This window comes from Nylanderia fulva, unplaced genomic scaffold, assembly GCF_048542155.1.
Source record: "Nylanderia fulva isolate GAGA-0341 unplaced genomic scaffold, ASM4854215v1 Scaffold2, whole genome shotgun sequence".
Taxonomy (NCBI): domain Eukaryota; kingdom Metazoa; phylum Arthropoda; class Insecta; order Hymenoptera; family Formicidae; genus Nylanderia; species Nylanderia fulva.
Genome location: NW_028190263.1, coordinates 8,717,809 through 8,745,750, shown reverse-complemented (window position 1 = coordinate 8,745,750; position 27,942 = coordinate 8,717,809). Strand labels below are relative to the sequence as shown.

General features: G+C 34.1%; 1 protein-coding gene across 1 annotated transcript in view; it reads left to right on the top strand.

The window, feature by feature from the left end:
- PH4alphaEFB (prolyl 4-hydroxylase subunit alpha-1) overlaps positions 1-27,942 on the top strand; it is a 152,204-nt gene that overhangs the window by 13,705 nt on the left and 110,557 nt on the right. The window contains exon 2 of the mRNA XM_029310522.2: positions 27,045-27,359. Coding sequence (XP_029166355.2) covers positions 27,140-27,359 — 220 coding nt within the window. The 5' untranslated portion in view covers positions 27,045-27,139. The remainder of the gene's footprint in view (positions 1-27,044; positions 27,360-27,942) is intronic.

Genomic DNA, 27,942 nt, shown 5'->3' with positions numbered 1-27,942 from the left:
GCACTCTTGTTTCCGCGATGTATGTCATGCTGCTCCGCCCTCGCGTTTTCCGCATTTACGATCCAACCTATTAAATTGCATAGACGTGGAGGGAAAAGTATCTATATTCTTTGCTCTTGTATATGCTTTGCTAATATTAGCGCTCTTCGCTTTATTTCTTATAAATATTCAATGCCTGAGCTAAGCTATAATCAACTTTCAAATATAATTTGTGATCTTTTGCATCATTATCAAAATTATGTTATATTAATGATTAATCAAGTGGATATCAAGTAATAAAAATAACATTATATACATACAAATATATATATACGTACATGTTTGAATTTATAAAATTAACTGAAGATTCTAAAAGGAATTTTAATCATTAATGTTAATAAATATTAGAAATAAATAATATAAATATAAATAAATATAAATTATTATTTTATAAAAGCTATTTACATGTAATTCAGAAGGATAAAAGACTTATGCAGAATAAGTGGATGTTTTTATTTTATATTTTAAACTGTGTCTACTTTTACTTGCTTTATAATTTCCTCATTCATATATGTTGTTATACATATTAGTATAGGTCTAATAAAGAAAGTTACACTTCCTATTCACATACCAACATTGATACACGTCGAGAGCAACATAATAGAGACATGTTAAATGCCGATATCTTTTCTGTGTCTTTCTCTGCGATGACAAGAGAAACATAGAAGAAAAAGTAAAGGATGGTAAAGTGCTGAGAGTAATTGAAAGGGGATAAGACGAAGGATGTCCAACCACGAAGAGACGAGCGTAGGAGTTGATTTTCAATACTGTCGATGCTCAAGCTCAACCCCATCTCACGAACATACGATATCGATGCCAACAAAAATAGAGATTTGCGGGATAGGGTTGCAAAAGAGAAAGGGAAAGAAGAAGGGCAATTGATGAGAGATTCGGTAGGGATACTGTAATGGTGTTGACGAGAGGAAAGGTAGAAAAAGTATGGGTGTGTGTGTGATATGTACGCCTACCAACGGTGAAGAGTTGTCGACAACTGAAGAAGAGGTTATGCCAGACACGTTTCCTCTTGGTACCACATCCACGCAGCCTGTTTCTAGATAAATGTACAGAGTGTCGCGATATGAAAGCAGCGGGGTTGTTTTGCTTCACGTAGATTTTTCTTCGGAAACTCAGCGGAAGTGTATATACAGGCCGTGTAGGAAGGAGAGGGTAGAAAAGAAGGAAGAAACTACCGGTGACGCTAAACTAAACTTTCGACTGCGAAATTTGTTGTATAAAAGGATTTTTCTTTAAGGAGTTGAACAACTCTCACAGACACAATTTGAAAGATCCGGTCAATTTTCAATTATTTATATACATATGTATATATAACGATATTATATTTGTGAAATGTTATATATTTTGTGATCCACGCGTACATATAATATACATTATACTACATTATATTAAAGCATTGAAAATTATAGATATTATAATCCTGGTTATTTACCAGTTTTCGATTGTTTTACTGAATTTAATTCGATCTAGCCTGTTTTGTAACATATTATCCAATTTCAAAATTTGTTCCACTCGACAGCTTTCTTTTCATTCTCCAAGTCACCGAATTCGTTATCGCCAAATTATCTGTGTGTTACAATGATCTACTCCAATTTGGTTCGTGGACCAAAAAACGAGAAATATACGAGAGAAAAAGAGAGAGAGAGAGAAAGAGAGAACTTGGTGCTAGCTGAACGATTTGTGTTAGCGTTCTCGTATATTTTCCTGGGATTTCATTACTCGAGCTTCGATTTATCGAAATCGAACAAAATTTCGCTCGCGTGTTCTCCTGATTTGTTATGTCGATTCAAAACTGACAAACGAAAAAATGTTACGTGAAACGTATGAATATATAATGAGAAAAGTATACGCGAAAAAGAGAGACTCATCAACTCTTTGTTTAAATTGTTTATTTACACGATTCGGAAAAGAAGGAGAATAATTTGTTGAGTACGGTGAAAGATTACACTTTGTAATATCAGAGAGCGTTTCAACAAGCAAGCGATCGTTCATCGACGCCTGTCTAATCGTATTTGAACTTGTAAGGCTCTATAAGTCCCCTTTGAAAAGTAATGCAAGTTTCGTCGCGGCATGAGTTTAATTGCGATGCACGGATAGTTATCGGATTACCGTCAACATTTTTCTTTTTTAATTCGGGTTTTTTAATCATTGTTTCCTCAACTTTTTCGACGCGATAAATCCTCTAATATATCTTTCTTACTTCTTCTTTCTTCTCTCTTTTATTTTTTTCAACAATTTTTTTCACAGTTATACGTATATACCGTCACTTATTTTACATTATATAAACTCCGTGGAAAATACAATATTTCCGTTAATCTCTGTGTTTAAATAAAAGGTGCATTGTAGTAATAGAACTCGTGAAGATTAATAGCGAAATAATACGTCATTTTGTCAAATTTTCAGCGGTGTATACATTGCTGATTAATTTCTCTGTAATATATTTAATATCGCATGTGATAAGGACGATCCACGAATCGGAACAAAGTGAATTATGCAACTGCATCGAATTGTACTAAATTATTCGGTGTATTAAATTATTACATGTGTAACGGGGTTGAATTCGGACGTTGCGGCCGTGTAATATCGAAACATCTCTCTATATAATAACGGGGTTGTAGCAGGTTGCGATTCACGATTTTCGATAGTGAGACAAATCAAATTGTTAATATTACAGCATTTGTTATCTACGGGAGGATTTAAACGTGAGAAATAGATAACCACACCGTAATGAGAAAGAGAGAGAGAGCGAGATAAATTGATATGGCGCCGACAATTGCTATCGGGGGTTTAAATCGATTTTAATTGTGCAATCGACGAAAAGTGATTGCGAATTATTAATGCAAACAATAAATTTATTATAAAGAAAAATCTTTCAAACATTATTAATTTAAAATAATTGAGCTACAATACATGTATTTAATCCATTAACATACGCATACGCACGCGCACGTAAACTCCGAGAATAAATTTGTCAATAAATCATATTTTTGTTTTTCATTTTCTGAGAAAAGAAAATAATATTCGTTCTACATATTAAGTTTTATCGTTTCATTATCGATCAAAACAAAATATATATGAGAATACTGCAAGAATTATCTTTGAGTTTATCCTATGAAATTTTTTATATATAAAGAAGACATCATCGATTCGCACAATGACAAAGTAAAATAAACTAAATTGAACGAATAAAAGGGGCAACAGTTTCGTCTAACGATACATCGAAACTCGTCTATAAAATATAATGACGTGTCTATAGTGCTGGTCGGTCAACGACACGTCGGGATGTGTAGCCAACAAGGAAGAAATGTATTACGCGCGCGCATAACAAGCAGGGTCAAGTGAAGAGAGATCTTGGAGTTGGACGATTCCGACCAATCGTATCGGGAATCGCGCGAGCGTGGATATACGTATATGTATATATACATACTACTCCGGTGGAATAAATTCTCGGGAAATATTTGTCGAACTCTCTGCCGTGCTTCGTGAAATATCCGTCTCTCAGAAAGGAAATAAGTCTCCGAGTATACCGAGTATATCTGGGTCCTTGAATAAAGCTTTTCCTTTCGATGCCTATCGTACGAGAGAGGGAAGAAGCAAGAAGCAACGCCAGAGTTGCTCCGACACTTGGCTCCGATAATTGGCGACCGTAATTTTTCTTAACAATTTTACTCATCTATACGACAAACTTGCAATTAATTTCTTATTAATCAAATTAGAGGAAGTATATACACGAAGAGAATTTTCTTTTAAAATTTACCCTGAAAATCATATGGCAATCGTGGAATAATATGGTGTTGGAAGAATTTTATGAGAGTTTCTCTGATTAATATTTAATCACAATAAAAATATTAAAATATGTACATAGTAAAATTAATCGAGTATATTTGATATCTTATTGTGCTAGATATTAATATTTTTATTTGATAAATATTAATCAGAAAAATTCTTATAAAATTCTTCCAATACCATATTGTCCCACGATTTTCAGGGTAAATTCTGAGAGAAAATTTTCTCTGTGTAGGTATTTTATTAAGAGGTAATTTTATTAAGAGTTTTACAAATTATTAAATTTCTCGTAAATAGTCATGCGCCACTATATTATTCTGTTGCGCGAGAGAAGCGAACAGAGGAGATGAAATTCAGGTTGATATATTACCTAAATATATATCTCAATCTTTGATATAGCTAGTATAATTTCCTCGGGGCGATTGCTCTTTGCAATGTCATTTCTTTTTCCCGTTAACGATGCGCGAAAAAAAAGTTTTTGAAGAAAAGCTACATTAAGATATCCAAAGAGAAGTGCTTTATCGCGACAATGATAACGACAGCGAAGCGACGTGTCAAAGGGTACTTGGTACCCTTGGTGGAGAATGATATATATTTCCGGGTGTTTTACGAGAGTGCGCAATCTCGGCAATTATCGACATTATCGATATTATCGAAATTGCAGTAAGCAAATGACGAGGAAACGGCAATACAGTATATATATATATATATATACTCGAATCTGCTTGTGTGTAGAAGGTTGCTACAAATCGTTACCTCATCCTTGCGCGATCCTCCACGTCGCACGCGACAATTACATACATTGGGATACGCGTCGCGTACAAAAGTAGAGTTTCCTTCTACCTGTCGGTATCGATTAGTTGCGCGCGAGCACGTAGTTGCATTTTTCTGCACGGAAAAGCACGAGGCACGGGATATTAAGCTGGCCTTGCGTGTACGTTCGCTTTCTTTATGGGTATCAGGAAGAGAAGGGGCCACACGCTCTCGAGATTGGAAAACATGGAAATTTATTATTCTGATATTTAGAACGCGACAAAAGGGAATTGAATTTTTTCTCTCTCTCCCACTCGCTCGTATACTTCTTTTTTTTACAACGTCAATTTGCATATTTTCAAACGATTATGATGGACGTCTATTTGACCGTGTGTCAGAAACGTCTCCGGGACAGAAAATAATTGAACGTCGACAAAATTTTCTGCCGAATGCGCACTGTACAGTGTACGTGTGACAGTTTTGAAATGAATAAACGTTTCGATTAGAAGATAGATGGAAATAAAGCTGCAGATATATCTCGAATTTGAAAATAAATATACGATTTTACGATTGAAATTCGCATGTCGTTATTTGTTCGATAACTCGCTTATTTCACCGACGATGGTGTTTCGAATATCATCGCGCGAAAACGCGTTATTCTGGTATGGTTCTCGCAACGACGACGCGACGCTCTAAATCGGAAACTCTAATTCAATTACTACAGAATTAATCGATTTACATATCTAATCTCGCGTGGTGTAGCGACGTAAGCAGATCTGGAATTTCGTCGACGACGGATTTGCGAATTGGAACGCGTCGAATTGCATTTACGCGCGTGCATGCACTCACTATTATAATCATTGGATGATCAAAGTCGATTATATTATATTATAAAGAGATAAATTTTCTCGAATATAGTAATATATAAGTATGAAAGTCAGGCTCGTTAAATTAAAAAATAAGTAATATTGAAAAGCTAATACGAGCTACGATGTGTGGATGGAAACCAAATAAATTAAAATTCTTGATTAGAAATTATGTGGGCGTACCGCATAATTTTTAATCAAGAATTTTAATTTATTTGCTTTTCATCCACACATCGTAGCTCGTATTAGCCTTTCAATTATTAGTTATTTTAAAGTAATATATGTATATATATATATAATGGGCGAGAAAAGTTTACGGGCGCGCCAGAAAATTTAATTAGGATCTCAACTTTGCACAATGGTTATTCTTTGCGCATTATAATAATTATTACAACGTAAATGAATCTTTAAAGATGTAATTACTTTTGTTACGCATCGCGTAACCAATCAATCAGCTGCGATAAGGAATAAAACATATAATAATGAAAAGTTAAATATATGATTTTCGACACGCTTCTAATGTCGAAAAACTCACGCGCGTTTTTGAAACCTGTTAAATCTGCATACGAAAAATAAAATTTCTAAATTTCATAACGTTTCGACAAAACAATCTTGATTCGAAATGTCACGTTTTCACAATAGTGATTTTTACGATAGTACAGGATACGATTGCATTGCGCGCGCATGATTGCTATTTTCCGAGTAAAAACACTTTCACTGCGAGATTTAAAATCGCGCCCCTGCTGTTCGCGTGCGAAACTTTGCAATCATAATAATTGCAAATTTCAGTTGCAATCTCCGTTTGTCACGTACGACAAGTATATATGTACGTATGTAGCGGTACAAGACGTCGTCGCGCGTATTTTTGCGCACGAATCAAAGATGAGGGTCAGCGACCCTTTTCTACGAACCCTTCGTAATTTTATCAAAGCTTGTGGGCAAAATAAGTCCGACGATTCTTATTGCGACGATTTTTTAATAACGATATCGATGACTCGATGAAACGACGATTCGATTTAATGACATCCTTCCATCTGAAATTTAGATTACAGTCGTGTCTGCGTAAGCTTTCTTAATTAAAGCGAGATCCCTGAGATAATATTTTGCTTAAAGCCCGGGTCAAGCGCTCCGAAGACAGGCCTGCGGCATTTCGTACGAATGTAATTGGGGAAATTAATTAACAGTCTATAAGCTTGTGCGGGACGATGGGCGTTGCCGCGTGTACGAAATTCACGAGGGACGTTTATACGGAGCTCACCAATGTCCTTTCCGTGGTATCCTCGCGACACATCGACGCAACAAACACGGAGCAGTTGTTACCGCGAATTACGAGACAGGGTGTTCCCAGCGTGATGCCATGTCGTAACGCCACCCACATATTTATTTACGTTAACACGTTCATTACGATCACGAAATTGTTTTAATTGCCAACTTCGGAATCAAGAGCGGAGAAACGGCTTGCGATATAAAAACCAATTATATATCACTCTAATAACGTATGTATTTAATTATTTTAATGATATAATAATAATAATGCTAATTTCCTACATTATCTATAGCTAATGAATCAATTAAATAACTCGGTAATTAAAATTCTGAAAAGATAAATTCGCTCGTGAAACTGTGTTGAATAATATTATTATTCCGTGTCTCGACTTTGTAAAATACACAATTTAATTGAGAATTCGATCACAGAGCTGTTAGAGTTGTATGTATCTGATCGATCTCATGCAGGTTTTCATCAGACATAAAAGAAGATGAAAATAAAAAAAAAAGAGTATAATTTTGTTGTTTTTTCAAACACCTTGTGTACACCCGGATTACATCGCATAAAAGTCCACTGCTGCGGTCTCTCGGATGACCGTAAAACGTCGCGGGACCATATGGCGGGTGCGTCGAGTGCATATGAGCGTTAAATGCACGAGATATAGGGACATGCAGACGACCTTAACGGGGTTCATTCTGCGGCTTTGTCGTGGATTAACTCTTAACTTTAGCGCGGCACAGGAACGTGCATGAAAGAGGAAGGAAGGGAACGCGCGACATTCCCTTTGAGAATTTCTCTGTTAAGCTTGCTCGTTTGTACAAACGAGTCCACTTCCGATGTCTCTCGAAAACCGGTAATGCGACCAAAGTCGCTTTTGTTACATCAAGGGTACCAGTCGTACCCGTTTGCTCTTGATCCTTAACTAATAGCTCCGATTACATTCGTGCGATTAACGCGTAAAGCGATATATTTCACTTTGGTTTTCGCGATCATCTCCGAACAATAATAAATTTGCATGAGTGCGATAAAAAAAAGTCATTCGCGCATAGTTGTCAATTTGTACGCCAAAATTTAAATATTAATAAATAAGATGTACATATATTGTAGTTTTGAATGCGCGAAACCTCGCCAAAAGTTGTTTTGGCTTTTACTAGTTTTGCAATTTTTATTCAAATTTGCCCTAGTTCACAAATGTATCGTCGATAGAAAGTATGCAAAGTATGCATATCTCGTTGCCGAAATATTTTTGGATATTATTTTAAAAATATGTCTGAATATACAGAATTATATAATTTTTAATCTTTTAGGATATTTCACAAATTTTAAATATTATTGAGCTCTCAAATGATTCCCCAAAATCCGGCTTAAAATAAGCTCTTGATAATTTTTAGATGAAACAGAAATTTAATATAATTTATATATATTTTTGCACATATATTTTTGTGAGATGATAAATCTAAATAATAATGACAGATATTTTAAAAAAATTTATATTTTTATAAGCATTAATTAATGAAGATAAAACAAAAATTAACGAAGCAAATCTGTCTCTTATGTTTATATTATTTTGAATTTGTTTCATAAACTCATTCGCAACCGAATTATTATAATTTGTCGCCGGTCTAGATAAAAGTATAGCATCCTATATTCCATTTCGTACCGCGCTGTAGCTATAAATCACGTCCACCGGTGTACAATTTGCACTATATTACCATACAAATTACCATAACGTCGCCGGGATCAACGACGACGGCCAACGCCCACGTAAAATTTCGACCAAGAAAAAATATCTCTTCGACACCCTGCAAATTTTGCACTGAACGATATACTCTATATATTGTGTACAAACGAAAAATATAATATAATTTATATAAGAATGTATCATAAGCATTATCGAAAACTCTATATTTTTCATCGATATTGTTGCAGAAAGATTGTATTACAAAAGAGAATACTCTGTGTTCAAACGTTTAGTTCGTATTCAATATTCCGAATGCAACGCGGCGGAAAGCGTACGAAAACATGCCGTTTCGGGTCCTTTGAGAGTTCGCCTTCGGTAAACCTCTGTTAAAACAACGTAACCGAGCGATGGTTCAACTCGACCAATCAACAGTGTCCCGAACATATATATATATATATATATATATATATATATATATATATATCTCGGAGGAAAAATACGAGCGTCGTATGCATGGAATGTCGTCGCGTGCATGTGCACGCGCGCCCGGAATTCCGGTGAAACAAAAATAAAATGAAAGCGACGCGCGCGCGTGCTCGCTCACTCGTCCTTCGTTGAGATCAAAACTTTAATTTATTGCCCGCGGCACGCAAAGCCTCGCTTTCTAGATCGAAGGGCGGATACACGACTTGAGTGCTTTTATCAAACGCTCTGTATTACAGTGACAGATTGTTCGCGCGACATATATCCGCGCGCGACCGTACACGAGACTGTTTGAATTTTACAAAATGTCACTAGTTTTATATTTTCATAAACATGAAGGGAAACGCATTAAATATAATTGGAAAATGCATCATCGTCCAAATTTACATCAAACGTCTAATTGAGGCGATGTGACATTTGCTGGGATTTGTCGTTTATGTACGTATAACACGTTTTTATAATTTAAAATTTATAAAGCTTGGATCTCTATAAAAAAGCAGCTTCTCTAATTTGTTATCATATACATTTGTTGGCTCTTTTATAAAAAAATATAATTACAAAAAATTTGCACATCTTTTTAAAATATTGTTAATATCTTTTTCCTTTTTTTTTTTTTTTTTTTTTTTTTTGAAAGATGAAAACAGCATAATTTAACTTGTGTGTATAATAATTTTGCATATACACACGAGCCATGCTTTTTTCCTTCATCTTTTTCATTGCAATATAAATTGACATTTTGTTCGAATTCAAAAATGCTTTTAATATTTAATATACACATATACTTTCGGGAATTTGTAATTTACGATTTAAATAGAATCGCAATCTATTTTCTCCATTATATCCTTTGTATGGAAAACATTTCATCTATTTACGTGGATCGTTTTTCCTGCAGCAATGTAACGCGACCATACAACAAAGTTGCACTCTCGCATATAGACGATGCACCACGCATTATTCTCCGCGTTATACGATGCGTTTGTCGTCAAACACGAATGCGATAGAATTAATTCTAGTACGCGAAATACATTTGACAGTCTAGATTTTACCGCGGTGCGAATAAAAGCATTAATATATTTTACGAGAAATATTCGCGCAATAGAATTTGACAAATAATAAATCTCGTTTCGCACCATAATACATCGATGTGAAAAAGTGTGAATGTAACGAATAAATATAAGAGAAATACACGAATGAATATCACTAGTTCCTTAGTCATCTTGTAAAATATATTTTCAACTGATGGATGTTTTACATACTTTCATATACGTTACAACTTTGCATAACTGATTATTTTCTGCGATTAATTTATTTTATTTTTTTTAACACTTATCGAAACTATATTGATAAAAGTCAAACATTTTTTTTATCACCCAAATATTGATCAAACTTGATATTTTTAATAGTAGTTTTAATAAAATATCACATATATTCCTCCATCGTCATCAGATTCATACAATAAGTATAAAGCAATTTGTATAAAATTTCAACCTTTTATATTTTTATACTTTTAAAGAAATTAAAAGTTTGTAGTCTGTTATATCTTTTTACCAAGGGTACCAAAGATTTATAATTTTCCGCAGCGCAATTCTAAATAATTCATAAAGTTTTGTTCTCAATAACGTTTTGCGTTATTGGTTTTCCGAGTGGATGCTGAAGGAGAGTGTCGTATCGACGAAAAATCTCGGGGGTGCAATGCCTGCGTTCGTTACTCTCAATTTTCGAAAAGAAGGAAAGAAAAAAAGGGCAAAGAGATGCGAGCGTCGCAGCTTGATGAGGACTCGTACGCGGTGCAAAACTTGTCTTTTTCGTCTTCCTGTGTTCCTTATCCTTCTCCTCTTCGTCTTCTCTCTGCTCGTTTACACGGGCGCATCGGCGAACAAACATACCGGAAGCCGCGGATATATCTCTGCGGTCATTGGCCGGCCGCAAAACCGCCAACCGTAACTCAATTAATCCGGATTGATCCGTCGGTAACATCTGAGCGTGCGCTGCCAAGAGCGATTGTGTGCGTTTGTGTGTGCGAAAATCGATCAGGAGAGACAGAGAAAGATATATGTAGGTATACGAAATAACGTCATTTTTTTCTCAATGATATTATATCACCGCTTTTCAAAATTTCGCCTCGCCAGAAAGTAATCGTATCTGCGATTTCGAATTAAAAAAAATGAATCTCTCTAATCCCGTTGCGGAAACTTCGAAACTTCTCTCCGACTTGAGAAATTTGGAGGACCTGTCTGATGTCGCGTGAAAAGAATTCTTTTAAATATTCATATATATATGTATACATACAGTAAAGCTTTTTTATCGTAATTCAAATTTATCGACAATTAATTGTTTCCTCTGCTATTGTTCTACTTTGATGTAAAATTCTGTTTCTTTCTTGTATTTTACTGATTATTATCGATTATTGCATTTTTTTATATGTACTATTAACTATATTTAATTAATTACATCTCCACGTGATCTACTGCATTTTTCATAGTATATGTCATTGTCAAATCGTTTGATTATATGTATAGGACATACCTTGATACATAGTTCTTCATTAATAGATTCCATGTATAACTATTCCCAGGTTAATTAAAGATTGCGAAAAAATGTATATAATACATTCATCGCGAAAGAAATGAATTATGTACGTGATAGATGAACTAATGGCATCATTTGTATTAATATCGTAATTTAATAATAATTATTTTATCATTATTATTCGTCCCGTTAATTCGCGGGATTAAACGAAAGCGTGAGTGAGTTATTATACTCGACAATCCACAAACGACTGTTATTCCACGAATGAGCTACATTTACGCGCCCCATGCTAATTTATCTACGCCGGCAATGGAAATATCGCGACACTTTTGCGCAAACGACCTCATTTGATTCCGTAAACATACTAGAGCAGCACGCACTCTAATAAAACTGAACGCCAACACTTTTTATCGCGCAAACACACGAACTCGCGCAAGAGCGTTTCGACCATTTGCGATCTACGCACAGGTTTGCCCTTTTTGCGATATATTAATAAAACGAGAATCTTCGATCTGTACGTGCGCGTATTCAACTTGGACGTATTATTATACCTTTACGTATGCGAGGAAACGTCATCGTGATTATTTGTGAATAGCAAAGTAACTGTGCATGCGCGCAATTTATTATCCAAACATTGACGTAAGAGCGATATAGCATGCGAGCAATTTTAATTTACATTGCCCCGAGGGCACGCATTTTGTTTTCTTCGGGAAATGTAATAATTTTCTCTGACACGAATCTGAAATGAAAACTCATCTCGATATCAACAACTATATAGTGTCTCTTAATTAAAAATTGATACAATTGTGCGCGCGTGCGAAGCAAAACGAATTTATTAATGTGCTTTTGCAATATAGTGGTGAAAATATTCTCATTGCCGGATGCTCACAATTAATTGAATTTATCAATAATTGCTATCCTCGAATTAACGGTGCGAATAAAATGTTGGCGCTCGTTTATAACGTGATGACAGATAATGTGATGTTTTACACACCCAAGTTTCAGCGTGTTATATAAGGCGCGTGATTCGTGCATAGTTGAAAATTTTCATTTCAATCGAAGCGGCAATTCTCGTGCAAGATTTTCACCCAAGTATAAGAACTCTCTCTTTCTCTCTCTCTCTCTCTCTTCAGACGAGTGCATATCGAAAAGTACGAATAAGGAGGAGACTGCGGAAATGAAGATAATAAGCGGAGTGAAGCACTAGGAAATCTCTCTCTCCGACGAGTTTCATCCTAAGAAGAGCCGGGATCGGAGGAGGATCTGACATATATCCGGGTACCCCGTACAAGGAATATTAAATACCAGTTTCTCTCTTCTAGATATTTTCTGTCGCGTGTTTTGGCCATGCCTGTTAAAACTCATCTCGCGCAACTTTTCGCTGTTTTATAAAATCGAAACATAAATGAATATTGTGATATCGCATTCGCGTTGTTACAAAATAACACTGTACGGCTGTTAAATCCAATTAAAGTCGTGCATTTGCCCACGAGCTGCAATTTTGCACGGAAAATTGATCGATCCTGCTATTGGAAAGGACGCTGAGAAATATATGTATCGCGATAAAATAATATTATTATATATAGATATAGATATATGTAATCGCGAATGCACGCACGCATTATTTCGTACCGTCAAATATGTTACAGATATCTGCTCTTATCGTTAGACATACCGTGCTGTATCATTTCTCTATGTGTGTGATTCACATCCCATTTCCAACCCTCAGGAAAGGGACAGAAATATCCGGGAAAAGTAATACCCGGGCATCGCTTTCCGCGCAATAACAATAAGTTTGCGAATTTATCTTGGCCGAATTTCGCCATCCACGGCAACATCTCCGAGTTTCTCGTAGACGGGTCTAAAAAATTGCCAAATTCAGTCACACGCGCTGCTACTCTTAAAAGTGTATGGAGTATGAATATCTCTTTCGTCACCGAATACGAAGACTCTTTGCGAGAAAGCACTCTGCCTCCGTGAGATAAACCGAATTCGAGGAGCGAGGAGGTGCCTTTTCGTAAATCGGCGAAAGGATAATTCGACGATATGTCATGCATTGAGCCTCCATAACGGATAGATGTCATCGCGCGAAACGTTTTAGAGAGCCATACCTATTTCGAACGAGAGAGATATCTATTTCGAAAATGTTTGAAATAAAGAATAAAGTCATCATTTTCGTATCTATTATATACATATAGGTATTTTGCTTATATGAAAAAATGAGTAAACGATACAATGTGGATTTTATTACTCAAATATTGATCGATGAAATATTTCTTAAATATGTTTTCAACAAAACGAGAGAGAATTTTTTTTAATTTCAAACAACGGGAGAGAGAAGCTATAATATTGCAGAAAAAAATAAATTTCTTTATTATTGCGTGCCTTTTGCGAAATATTACACGTTTTTAAAAAGAAATTTAATTTCGTCAAAATGAGTCGTCGTTGTGTTTCGGTGTATTGCCGCGGTTATAAATCTAAAATAACAATAAGAGAATCAAGATTGTTGTAAATGTTAAGAAAAAGAATTTTCAAAGCATCTGCCTACGAAAGACAACCATTGTTGCAGAGCATAACCGGGCGCAAAAGTTTTAAAAATTTAAACAAAATGCGAATGTGAGCGGACTTGTTTTTCCGGTGCGCATTCTCTCTTGCTATTTTACGCCACGAAAATTCCTTTTGCAAAACACGAGAACCGTATCTGACAAAGAAACGTAATTATTTTGAAAGACTGTGACACAGAATTGTGAACTAAGAGAGACACGACGTCACGTTAAAACACCTGTAGACTTGTAGAAATTATGGAGATGATATACGTAAAGGGATTAATTTAGATGTAGGTACGATGAACAAACAAATTTCATTGTTAATATTCCGTTAATGTTTGTACGTACATTTCAGCGAATGTGAACAAAACTGTTTGTTGAACTATGTTGGTACGATTCGCGTTTAATTCGGTTCGCTTATAAAGAATCCTTTATTGTTATAGCTTACGTTTACTGTTTGTTATTTGCTCGGTATATATGGTACCTTAATTGTTTCACGCAATCTCACGGAGTAATGAACATATTTCAAATAATGTATAGAAAGTATTGAAAATAATTAATATTAGAATTTCGTTTAAAAATGAAATTATATATCTTTTGTGTGATATAATGACAAATGCATAAATGCAAATTTAAATTATTATCTGAAATAATAGATTACAAAATGTTTTAAATTATCATAAATTTTTATTGATAAAAAATAGTATTTTAAGTTTTCAAAAAAGAGATTCGCTAACACACTCTTGGAGTAATTTTAAATAGTATTTCTTATTATATTATATCATCTTAAAGAAAAAGCAGCAAAATACAAATGCACACTTATTTCAAAAGTAATCATCATTTATTTAATGCTAATTTATAAAAATATAAGATTTTTAAAAACTTAAGAAAATTAATTTAAAAGACATAAATATACATATAAGTGAAATAGATATATAGATCTGAAAATGATATTCCAGTATGATACATTTTATATAATGAGAGAGAAAAAATAAATTTCAATTAATTATTTAAAGTCTCTAAAGAAGAGAGATACATTTCCTGGACATTTAATTGATTCGTGAAATCAATCAAATATAGGATATTTTAATCAATATAAATAAATTATTAATTTTCATTGAAAACATTTGTAATCCATGTATGTTTATATATACATGTAAATTATTCTTATTGGTATTATTATTCTCTTTTGCATTTCAAATACAATTTTTGCCCATCTCTATATAGCAGTTTGATCAGCTGTGATCGAATATTTTGCTTGTCATACGTGTACAGGCAGGCGGTTCTCTCATTTCTCATTTCCGTCGCACTTTTTATTTTCCGCGGTAAAAACGATAGAAGGGAACGAAAAACTTTTCGGTCATACGGAGTATCTCGACAATTTTTTTCAATTCTCGGTAAGAACCAGCGTCTACCGGCTGCGTATCATTACCGTCTTGGTTGAAAAAAGAAAACCGATATACACGTGGAAATGTAAATGAAAGTGATAATATCGACTCGCCTGGGCATATTACGGCGCCAGCTTTCCGTACGTAAAGTTTCTCAAGTTTTCGAGCTTATACGCGAGTTAAATTGGAGTACAATGTTAATTCATTCCACTTAATATCCTTATCCTGTTACGTCGTTTTACTTAACCAAGGATGCGTTTGGAGATCGAATGCGCGACGGAAGAGCGAAAATTTCTTTTATATTTTTACAAAAATTTTATAATATGTACTATAATTAAATGGATTTGTTTTATTATTATTTTTCGGATGTTATTACGTTTTCTTTGAACGATTCGCTAGTCATTCTTGCTAGAATATTTGTGGAAACACACAGTGCGTGCGGATAGAGTAATGAGCAGTCAATCGACTGAATAAGATAAACTAACATAATTCGATTACGGGACACAAAGTGAGTCTGAGGACACATTCTCTTTATCGCGAACTTTTGACATTTATATATCGCGATCAAAGAGAGATGATAAAACTGGGAACAGCGGGAATAGGGCTGTCGTCGTCGTCGTCGTCGTCGTCGTCGTCGTCGTCGTCGTCGTCGTCGTCGTTGCTATTGCGATGTGAAAGCACAGCAGAGAGAGAGAGAGAAAGAGCACAGGGGAAAATACATTTTCATAATCGAGTCAAGTACTTTGCAGTGCGTCTATTCCAGAAATTTCGCTCAAGCGCTCGCACGGTGTCTCTCTTACGTTGCTATAAAAAAAGGGAAATGTCTTGAGTCGAACGTAGTGAAAAGGATTATTGGATTTGTGCCAGGGATGATGCTTGCGCTCGTGTTAGTACATTTCTTTCGCGATAGGAAGAATTTTTTCTTCTGTATCTTTCCTCGTCTTTCTTTCTTTTCGGTCGGTCTTCAAATTATGACGTGTGAGAACATTTGAAATAATTTCTGCTTCCATCCTTCTCTCTCTCTCTCTCTCTATCTTTGATCACAATTCCAAATTTCACGCGTAATGCAATCGCGATTTCTGTAAGGATCGAATCAAGCTGCTATCAAATCCCTAAAAGGAAATATCTAATAGAGAAATTACGATTTCTAACAAATATTTGCTTGGCGAACATTATTAAACTGAAGTATGTATTTCGTACAATTTCTTGATTTGTACTTTTTGCTTTTAATTTTCAAGCGATATGTCGTCCGTGTTCAGCAAACAATAATAAATAACTCGAATCTTGTGGAAAGTGATAATTTCTAAAGAAACAAGACATTTATTTCAGAGTTATTCCATAGAATTACTAGCCATTATAATGACATTTCGTGCATTTGTTTATAACACTATAGTTTCTATTACGATATTATAGAAAGAATGAGAAACGCATAGCTTTGCGTCGAAGGAAAAAGGTAATAAGAAGCAAAAGTACCCCATTCGATGGAGAGAGCATTTGTTCAACGAGTGGGCTTTGAAGCTTGTCGTGGAGCGGATGATAGAAATAACGGTCGATTTGTCCAAATTCCCGGAAGTCTTCTTTCGTCTTCTTGCGAGAGTAGATCGGCACGGAATAGGATCCCTTTCCGCGAGACGGAAAATAGAGGGTTGCGGCCAAGACGAGCTTGTCTCAAATAACATCTTTTCGTCTTCTATTCATTACGCGGATTTTCTACGTTGTATATGTATGTATAAACCAGCTACCAAGCCGATCTGCTTTCGGATAACGATCGATCCAAGGATTTACGTTAATGTATAAGGGAGCTGAATAGGTTTTCTCTCATCAGATTGTGCGCGTATTTGCGATTCGTCAAGGATATTACAGAAAAAACAGTAACCTTGAAAGAATGCAAATACGCCTTGATTCAAGTACATTTTATCCTTATAATAACGCCGAATATAAATAATCCTGGATAAAGGATAATTTATCCTTAAAACAAAAGTGCAAAATATTCTTGGTTGAAGCTAATACGTATATAAGAGGTACTTTCAAGTATATAATTCTTAGTTCAAATATGACTAACAATAAGTTTGTTTTTACCATATAACAATTTTAAAACAAGAATATATCTTAAGGATAAAATATATTTCACACAAACTTATTTATTATTAAGGCAAGTGAAGATTTGTGATTACAAAGAGCATTCTATGCTTAATTGAATCAAATAGCGTTCAAGAATAAAAATATACTTGACTCAAGGATTCTTTTTTTTCTGCGATAAAGAGAATTGATTGGTCGAGTTTGACAAGTCTTTCGTTCACAATTATTCACAGAAAAAAAGGAATCCTTGATTCAAGTATATTTTTATTCTTGAACACTATTTGATTGATTTAAGCATAGAATGCTCTTTGTAATCACAAATTTTCATTTGCCTTAATAATAAATAAGTTTGTGCGAAGTATATTTTATCCTTAAGATATATTCTTGTTTTAAAAATTGCATATGATAAAAACAAACTTAGTTACATTTGAACTATTAGCATTATTATATATATTTGAAAGTACCGCTTATATCCGATGCACACTTGTCGCTTGTCCTTGCAATATTTATAAGTAAATTTCAGCTTCAACCAAGAATATTTTGCACTCTGTTTTAAGGATAAATTATCCTTTATCCAAAATTATTTATATTTGGCGCTATTATAAGGATAAAATATACTTGAATCAAGGCATATTTGCATTCTTTCAAGGATACTGATTTTTCTGTGTTCACGAATTATAAACTATTGCGAACGTACACGCATAGTCTAGCATTACATATAGTTATGTACATGTATCATCTGTTTTGCGAGAGGAGGAAAATTAATTACGCTATAAAGATGCTGTTTGTGAAGCGGCCAGGAGCAGTTTTACAAAATGGGGCCTTTGCGTTCCGCACAATGTTAGAGCCAAGTTGAACTATTTCAGGATAACAAAAAGAAAGGCTCATTATATACATTACGAGACTTTCTTCGTCTTGTTGCAAGGAGTTTGATAAGCATTGACTTAAAGTTTCGCGCGCGCGAGGTTCTCTTAACTCGGGCAATAAACTAGATTTCGCAGTTTCTATTGAATAATCATAAGTGTAATACTTTGCACTTGCCGCTTAATCCACCGTCTTATGCATCTGAATATGCATGAATCCATTGCCGGTAGCAAACAGGCTGCTACTTGAAATAATTTGACGAATCATTTTGCGGGAGAGATGATAGGATAAGAGTTATTTTCATCCATCCTTTTATCATGTTTTTCAAGTGACTGCAGTTTCAGCACGTTTAAAGTTACGTTCATTAGCTCATTATTTTTTTAAATTCTTTTGAAAAATAATTCTTTATAACGAATAAATAAGTAGTATATTTTTGCAATAATATACGTATATCTGGTAATGAAATAAAATGTAAATCATATAATGTATATTTTATTATTGTGTAACGATGATGAAAAGAAAGCGCAATTTTACGAATGTCTGTATCTATGAAATATAGGGCTCATATTTCTTTCGCCTAATAGTTACATTGATAGTATCAAACTCACATGCAATATAGTACATATACAATATGTATAAAGATGAAATAAGAATTCATCTCGTAGCCACAGTAAAATAGGAAAGGAAATACGATGAGAAAAATGATAAACGAGACAGCTTCGAATCGACGTGTCGAGTAACGCAACTTCGAATCGACATTTTGGGTAACTTTTACTTTCACGGGTCTTCTTGCAATTTTCTTTTCTTCGATGGTGATGATGACGATACGAAGGCTAAAAAAGTTTTGACATTTCCGTTTTTTTTTTGCGGTATAAAAAGAATTTGTCATTTAAAAATTCTATATTATTTTGTGTATTCTATTTTGCGATGTATAATTACAATAGAAAAAATGTACACCTTGAACAAATTTTTTATCTACAAAGAGCCTCAAAGTTCGAAATTAGAAAACTTGTGAGCGAGAAAAAGACATGAATTTATTTTCTCGCACTTTTAAATCGTTCAACTTCTTTTCCTCATAAACTCCGTCCAACGTGGCTTTTATATGATGCATTTTATTTAGTCCGATCTCAAGACCCATCTGCCGCACGTAAACCTCGTTTACATACGACGAGAGTATGCGTGTAGTCTACGTGACTAATTGTGAGCGGCATTAAAAGGGCAAAATTTACGTGTCACGTGAGGCGAGAGGGGACGCGATTACGAAAGCGCGACGACAACTACAACAACAACAACGACGACAACAACAACGACGACGATGTCGGAGAATTTCGCGTTGCACGTGCAAAGCCCGGGGATCACCCTATACTCCTTTTCCGAACTTGCTGCTTGTAATCTTCCCGTGCCTTCCCCTATTTGCCCTCGGGGCTTCGGGTGCAAACATCGCAAGGATTACATGCTGTTTGCCGCGAATTGAAGCCACCGTAAATTCCGCGATATGTCGACTTCGCGAACGCTGCATTCGCGATGTATAGGGCGCTGCGCCGAATCGCGCAGTCTTTAGTTCGCTAAAACGCGCGATAAGAGAGAGCCGCGGAAACTAGAGAACGGAGCGAAAATATGTTCGAGGATTATACATATGCGTTAAAAAAAAGATACACGAGTTTTTCATTTAGAAGTTGAACATTTCCGAGGAAGAATATATATGTATATAGTTTATCTCTCAAAATGTACAATTTTTTTTAAACAAAAACCAGCTTTCTAAAAATTTCATTTTTTTTCTGTTAGAGAGAGGATTAGAGAGAAAAAGAGAGAGAGATGAGTAGACGATATAGTAGGCGACATTTTATTGATAAAACGCCAGCCTTTTTTTTCGCCACAGTGTGACGCAAAAATTTTCTTGTCGCGTATATAGAGATCGTTGATGACTGTTGCGCAATATGCGCGCCATTAACCAACTAGCTTTCTTCTATTTTCATAAACGAAATGGTTTCTCTCTGTGTGAATACGGGTCGCGATTCCGGGTAATTCCGAATACTGATCAAAGTCCTCGCATTTGCTAATAATTGCATTAGTATATCATGCGTGTGATAATTAAATGTCGATGATAAATGCCGCGACAAGTTTATTGATAATTATACATATATATTAGTATCTATATAATTCACAAATAATGCGACATCGTGGAAACTTTGCTGCTTTTGTTTAAATTATATAAATTGTTATAAATGATCCATACGTAAAGATTTGTTTTTAGAAATTAAAAATTAATTAATTAACTATAATCTCCTTTCGTCGTGTCTTTGATATCCGTTAGAACCTTTTTAGGCGATATTTCGCAACCACTGCTTTAATTATGAAAAATATAAAAAATTATTAGTTACATTTTGATTAATATTTTGATATGAAGCAAAGAAGCGCTTTGGTAACTTTGGTAAATGGCTTTATACTGACAAAATTGTATAATAATATTGATTATATATAATAATAATATTTCATGTATAAACACTATCTCTCCTAAAATTCAATAATTAATTATCGTCGTTAAAATTTGATCAAAAAATCTAACGAACGGTTTATACAATAATACTTGTTAGAGAAATGTGTATTTGCGTCAGTTTCCTAGTATTCTTTAATTGCATAAAATAGAAAAGCAAGAAAAAATATGTTTTCGAACGGGGAAAAATGGTGGAGTGAACGACAAAAAAAGCGTATCGTTTGTTTTCATTCTCTTGGAACGTCAACGACCCGTTCTCACATGGGATTCTCATTAGAAAAGTCGGAAGCAGATTCGATCTGTTAATGGAAGCGGTCACCACCTGTCTTTTCCACCGCGAAAATTTGTTTTCCCGGTTTCGAATGCTCGCCGATGTTGAGAGTGCAGTCTCGCTAGGGGTCCATTAAAATATCATTTGATTTGCCGCATGTTTTAGCTTCCCGACGAAAGTGCGAAAAGCCTTTATGTTTATTTACTGTGTGTCGTGCTTTTTCCTTTTTCTCTTTATATTCGTAAAGTGAAATCTATTCCTGTTTTCTTTTTGCAATGCAAAAATGTACATTTTATTCAAAAGGAGGATGAAAATGTACTGTTTAAAAGAACGAAATTAATCAAGAGTTGCGCTGTCATTTTTATATCTAAATAATGAGCAGCAGATTTGTGTGAATATCCATCGGTCGTAATGTGCATGCTCAATTATCCCCATTGTCCTCATGATCAATACCAACATAATCGATATACAATGGGCGTTCTCGTTTGTTTGCTAACCTTTGTGGACGTCTACAAAGCGAGATGCGACTACGTGCTTGAAATTATAATTACGGTAAATCGACACCATAGATCATCATATGTATTTGAAATAAATAAAATTTTAATAAAATTCGTATAATGATAATTAATTAGCGTGAAATGATTTATGAAAATTGCCGGCGCTTTTATGGTAAAGGAACCTTGTCTAGATATATGATATATAGAGATGGACTTTTAACACGTTGCATTTTATATTCAAAACTTGCTCTTTGTCGACGAAACAAACAACGTAAAAGAGATTAATCTTGAATTTGAAAAATAAGCGAAGAAGAGTGTTTCTGTTTTTGTCGAACGAAGATTGAAGGCGAGAGATTGGCGAAATTGTTTTCATTGTGCAATCGATGTGTCGCACACACATACACATATCAAGCTGCTTTGTAATTTCAAGACTAGCTTGGCAGTATTATAATAAAGTATTCGACTTCTCTTGGCTTGCGTCTCGTGGTTTCTGTTTCTCACTGCACGTCTAATTCGACCAAAGTAAATACTTGAGAGACGAAGGCTGCAAACCTCAATATTGCGCTACCTTTTCGCTACAGGCGACTGCGCATACATCTGCCAAGCGAGCGAGTTACGGACCAAGCGAGTTGAAACGAATCGTGTTTGGAATCGTTCTTCTTTTCTCAGTGATCGAGAGAATCACAATATATCCACCACTTTTCTTAACCCCAAAAATCTTAAATATTCGATAAGATACATCTCGAAATAGTCTGACATCAAATTCAAATGCAAATTTTTGAAAGTAATTCCTTAAAGAAGTAATTTTGCTCATTTACGTATATCTATTTTATCAGCAATACGTTTTATATTATTTTTCATCTATTATTGATGTTAAAATAAAGAATTTATAAAAATAAATACGCGTATAATTTAGTTGTCGAAATTTCTTATTTTTTTTAAATTGTGCGTATGTGATTGAAGTTTAGAGCGTTCTTGAAGTAAAAATTAAAAATTTGTTAATAACAATCAGGATTATAAAAAATGCTTTTAATTATATCAAAAATATCAAATTTACGCAAAAAAGCATTACTGATGTACAAATATGATAAAACAAAAAACATCGAAATTATCATACATATGAGTATATATATATATATATACATATGTCAATACTTAACATACTGATACGTAAAAAATTGTCTAAAAAATTTCTTAAATATTTTTATGAACAGAACTTTTTAGATGATTAATGTACGTGCTCAGGACTGTACAAGAATTATTTTATAATAAATTAAATGTTCGAAATACAGCCAGCTTATCATATATTCGAAAATTCGAGTTTTTTGGGTTAAATATATATTTAATAGCAGTCTACGGTCGAAATTATGCTACAGAACTATAGAACTCGTCGAAAACTATAAAATTTCATTGTTTAAATTTGGAAAAATGAGAATAATATGCTAACTTGACTTGAAAGTTAGCATATCATTGCGCATTTTTTCAAATTTGAACAATGAAATTTTATTTATTTATTTTATTTTATGAAGTTTTCGACGTGTTCTGTAGTTCTGTAACATAGGCGCGCTGCCACTAAATATACATATATTTAATCCAAAAAACTCGAATTTTCGAATATATGATAAGCGTTGATGTTTTTTCATATTTTGAAGCCTGCTTAAACATATTCAACATATTAATTAATCATTAATAAAGTATTTTAATAATTATTTAATTTATGAATTATTTAATTATCTAATTTTTTTCAATATCAATCTTTTTAATATAAAAGTGAAGAATGGCGCGCGCTTGTGTTGTTCTAGTATTTTATAAAAGAAATGAGATATTTTTATTGTTCTTTCTGTATACGATAATCGAATTGTCAAACAATCTTGAAGCTTATATCGCTAAATCTTTCATGTTAGTTTGTCAGATGCATGTAGCTTCCGAGTTTGGCAGGATATCTATCAGGCTTACTTTGGTGCCATTATCCCTTCCTTCTAGATTTTCTCACTTTTCTTTCCCTCTCTTTTCACTCTGTACACTAAAAAATTCACAATTTGAATCGCAATAATTTTTTTACTTTTATCATTTTTATTATTTTGCCTTATAATGTTTAATTATTTTGTTAATTAAAAATAAAAATAATTTTAATTATATATATTATTATATATATAATGGATTTAAAAAATATGTAATGTCTGTAAGCTTTTATTAGTTTTTATTTTTATATTGTTGATCAAAACAGAAAATTTATTATAATGTAACGTCTAGTGTAATGCATATCTTGAAATGTAATCATGATTTTGATGACATGGATAATTCTATAAACAATAATATATAAGAATAAATATGATAATGAAAATACGATATCGCATATTGAATTCTGTATGAAATACTCATAAACTGTAATTATCTAGATTTTAGTGCAATTATAAATGATCGTGCAAATCGCGCAAATAACAGTAATCTCAAGTTTGAATTGACTCATAGTATAGGACGTAATTACTACTCAATTCAATTTCCTATCAGTCCTTCCTGAGAGTCTCTAATCTATCAGTACAACCAAGGAAGAGTTAAATGGAGCAAAAAACCACATAATCGACGATAATGCACCTACTTTACTTTCTTACGGTGAAATATATAAAAAAAGAGATGGATTACTGCTCAACGCGCGCGGACGGTTTTAATGCATTGTTAATTGCGAGTTTGAAATGTCGCTACTTTTTACAGTAGAAGCCAATTTTTCGACGGATTTTCCGCAAGTTAATTAAATCGTCACGTAGGCGCTTGCCGTTTATTATCTTTTTTAAAGTTGTAATCGGAGTCTGCTAAAGCGACGACGACTCTGTCCATTTTTTCAGTAAAATATTTTCAAAGGCTAGGTAAAAAAAATGGGAGAAAAAAATCACGCAGGTCACTCGGAACGAGCGAAACCGCGGGAATCGTCACCAAAAATGCGAATTAATGTAACGCCTCGCTCGGTACGTTTTTTTCTCCCTTTTTACGCGGCTTTTATACGGTATGTTTGGCGGTGCAACGTTCGAATTCCAGCACGAACACTATTTTCGCTTTTGAGAGCGTCCTCGGAAAATTTCGCAACGCTGCGCACGGAGGAAATATGCAGAAATATTTCTCCCGGCGGAGTAATTTAGCTGTTACAAAATTTTTGCGGCCGATCCGCGTGTCAGTGATAAAATATAAATTCGACCGATGTCTCGACGAAGAATTTTTCAGTTGTCTTTTATATTCTGGCGCAATGTTTCATGATATATATTATCACAATCATAAGTTAGAAATAAAAAAAGTGTTGATTCTAAATTAATGCAGATAATGCATTTGTCGATTTTAAATTGACATTAAATTATAACTAAACATATCCTATTGTTTTTATCTTTCCGCATCCGCATCTCGAGTATTCGTAATCGGACGAGAATATTCGGAAGTAGTATTCTATAATATTCAGAGTTGAACACATGGACATTTTTAGATATTTTGAGAGGATAAAAGAATCGATAAATTTAAGCTGGTATACCTACATATATAAAATATTTAAGCTTGAAAAAATTTTTTAATCTTTTACTTACATGATAAAACCGAATGAAAGAGGAGCAAGTAATGAACTTTGATACATTTTGAGTATCTTATCTTTTTTATCTAATTAACATTGATTTATAATATTATTTAATTATATACAAAAATTGATTAGCGAAATGAAATAAGACGATTACGTTTATGATATGCAGGCGTAATTTTCGAATTCAGAGGCGGATAAAACTTTCACTGAAACTTTGTATCCCACGAGAAAGAGTCGTCACGATAAATCTCGCAAGATATACGGAATAACTTCTTATATTGCCGGAACTCTACGAACGTAAATCTTGCTCTTTCTGTCATCACTAATTCTGACTGTGACGCGTTCACATTTCGCAGATTTCCCAAAATTGCTAGAATTTGGGAAACTTTCTTTATTGGGACTGAGCTCAGTGTTGTTGAACTTTTCTTTTTCTATAATTAATATCAGTGTCGAAACGTCACATGTCACATAAAATAATAAAACGATGCTGATTTGAAAAATTTCTGAGAAATTGGAGAATCTGGCTGATCAAGCTGATCCAATTAAATCATACCGGCAAATCTCTTTATGACATAATTGGCTAACATTAATGCTTTCAAGATTTTCCTCGATTGATAAAAATGAGATGAAAACGTATAAAATCGCGTATAGAAAAATTTGTGCATAATAAAACGGATAAATTGTATTTTGTCGTTCCTGCCGTTTACCTCTGAAAAAGCCGTAATGGAGTTTCGTTTGTCAACATTGTTTCGCTATTTTGTATAAGCCTATTTCGAAAGCGTGAATTGTTTCTAACGGATTGCTTGCTTTTACGAAACGCCGAAGGGCGAAAATGTGAATTCTAGCAGACGACGGCAGTGTTCGTTTATTGAAAAACGATCTCTCTCTCTCTCTTTCTCTTTCTCTCTTTGTAATCGTCTCTATAAGCTCTTTGAGACTCTTTGAAACTACACTGAAATCGTAAATGCCTCGCTCAATTCTACCCGCTGTGCTTGTCGTCGCAGCTAATCATTCGTATACAATTAATTAGTTCTTGCGCAGTCTAATCGGATTTTACTGGCATTTGTTGTAATTGGATTTTCAATATTATTATTAGGAATTTATTTCTTATTTATTTTCTGCTTATGCGAAGAAATGAGGAGCAAAATATACAATCTGTGATAATTTACGTTAAATATATTAATGAAATTTGTATTTATTCACTTCTTTGCTGTAGAGAATTGGAAGATAATTATTTATTTTCGTCCTATCCGATATACAATATTTGTTATTAATTATTAACTAGTATTTGCAGTAATTGCATAATTAATTTTCTCATACAGTTTGATATAACATATGCATTATTATACTTCTTTGTTTGCAATTAATTTTGTTGGGTGCTCTTTACACATACACGAGTCATTGTTGTGAATATCCCAATCGAATCAAATTGGGCGTGAATTCTTGCGACACATGATCGATTTTCCGCTGTATATTTTCCACCTCTTCCTTTCCTTCTTAAATTTAAAGCGGTGCAACCGTGCTTGATAAATCGATTTTCATAGACAGATTTGTTTACCTGTAGCAAACCAGATTTTTGTGTTTTTTGCATCGTCCCGGAGATCCAAAACTCAATTTCTAAAAAATGTGGAAAGGCAAATCTGAGCTCTAAAAATATTATTGATCATCGATACTTTACTCTTTTTTTAGATCGAGAAATGAAATATGTATAGCAGTTGAGAAGAATTTCATTTAATTAAAATTCTAATTTTTGATATCAAATTGATATTAGTGTACACTTATTTATCAAATAAAAGCTAAGGAAATAGAAATAAGGAAGAATTTGAAATAAAACGATTTATAGATAAAATGGTTTTATTTTTATCATGTTTGAACACACACATAATATATCGTCGCTTAATTAACTCTCTTTCATAATCTTTAATTTCAGTTCTCGAGACGAAGGAAGAAAGAAAGATTAGTAAAGAGACTCTTAATCCGTTACGGAAATAAGAGGAAACGAAAAGGAAACAAATCTCAAAATGGATGAAAATCAACAGCAGGGGCCGATATTCCGATCACTCAACAGTCAGCACGAATCCTTTGTCAGGTTTATTAACACAACGCCTCATTGTGTTACCTTATATTGGATGGATTATCAAGGACAGGCGATTAGTTATGGCGATTTATCAGCTGGAGACTACAGAGAAATTAACACGTTTCACACCCATCCGTGGATCTTCGTCAACAAAGAAACTCGAGTCAGGTAGGTGTCATGCATAATTGTTTTCTTGCCGTGACGTGTCGAGATAATAATCGCTTTATATATTTTTGGCCATGACAATTTTCTAAATGATTCCGATTTTTACAAGTGTCAATAAGCATAAAAGATATCAAGTCGGCACAAAATGACAAAAGCTTTGTCTTTCCGATAATTTAATTCTTAAAATTTTGGGAAGCAAATGTAACGTTTCTCTTGAATTAGTTTAATTTGATAGGCAATTGCATAACTTGCACATTTTTCCACATTAAGCTTTCTGTGATGTTAGAATTTTTTGAAGAGATAAGAAAAAGAATTGATAAAAAATTTGATGGAAAAAATCTCTCTCTCTGCTAAGCTTGACAAATTGCAAAAATAATTCGTTTCTTTGAGAAAGCTTGATTTCCGATGGGCAGATTAATTATGCCTAAGGCAAAACGAAACAGGTATTTGGTGGAGCAGCGGGACGTTTTCTTTCCTGAACCATGGTTCGTCAAATATCGTGGCGTCAGACCGAGCGAGCTGCCGCAAAGAATCGAGAGGACCGACGTGCGCATCGTGCTACCGATGTTGACACTGCAACAATTGT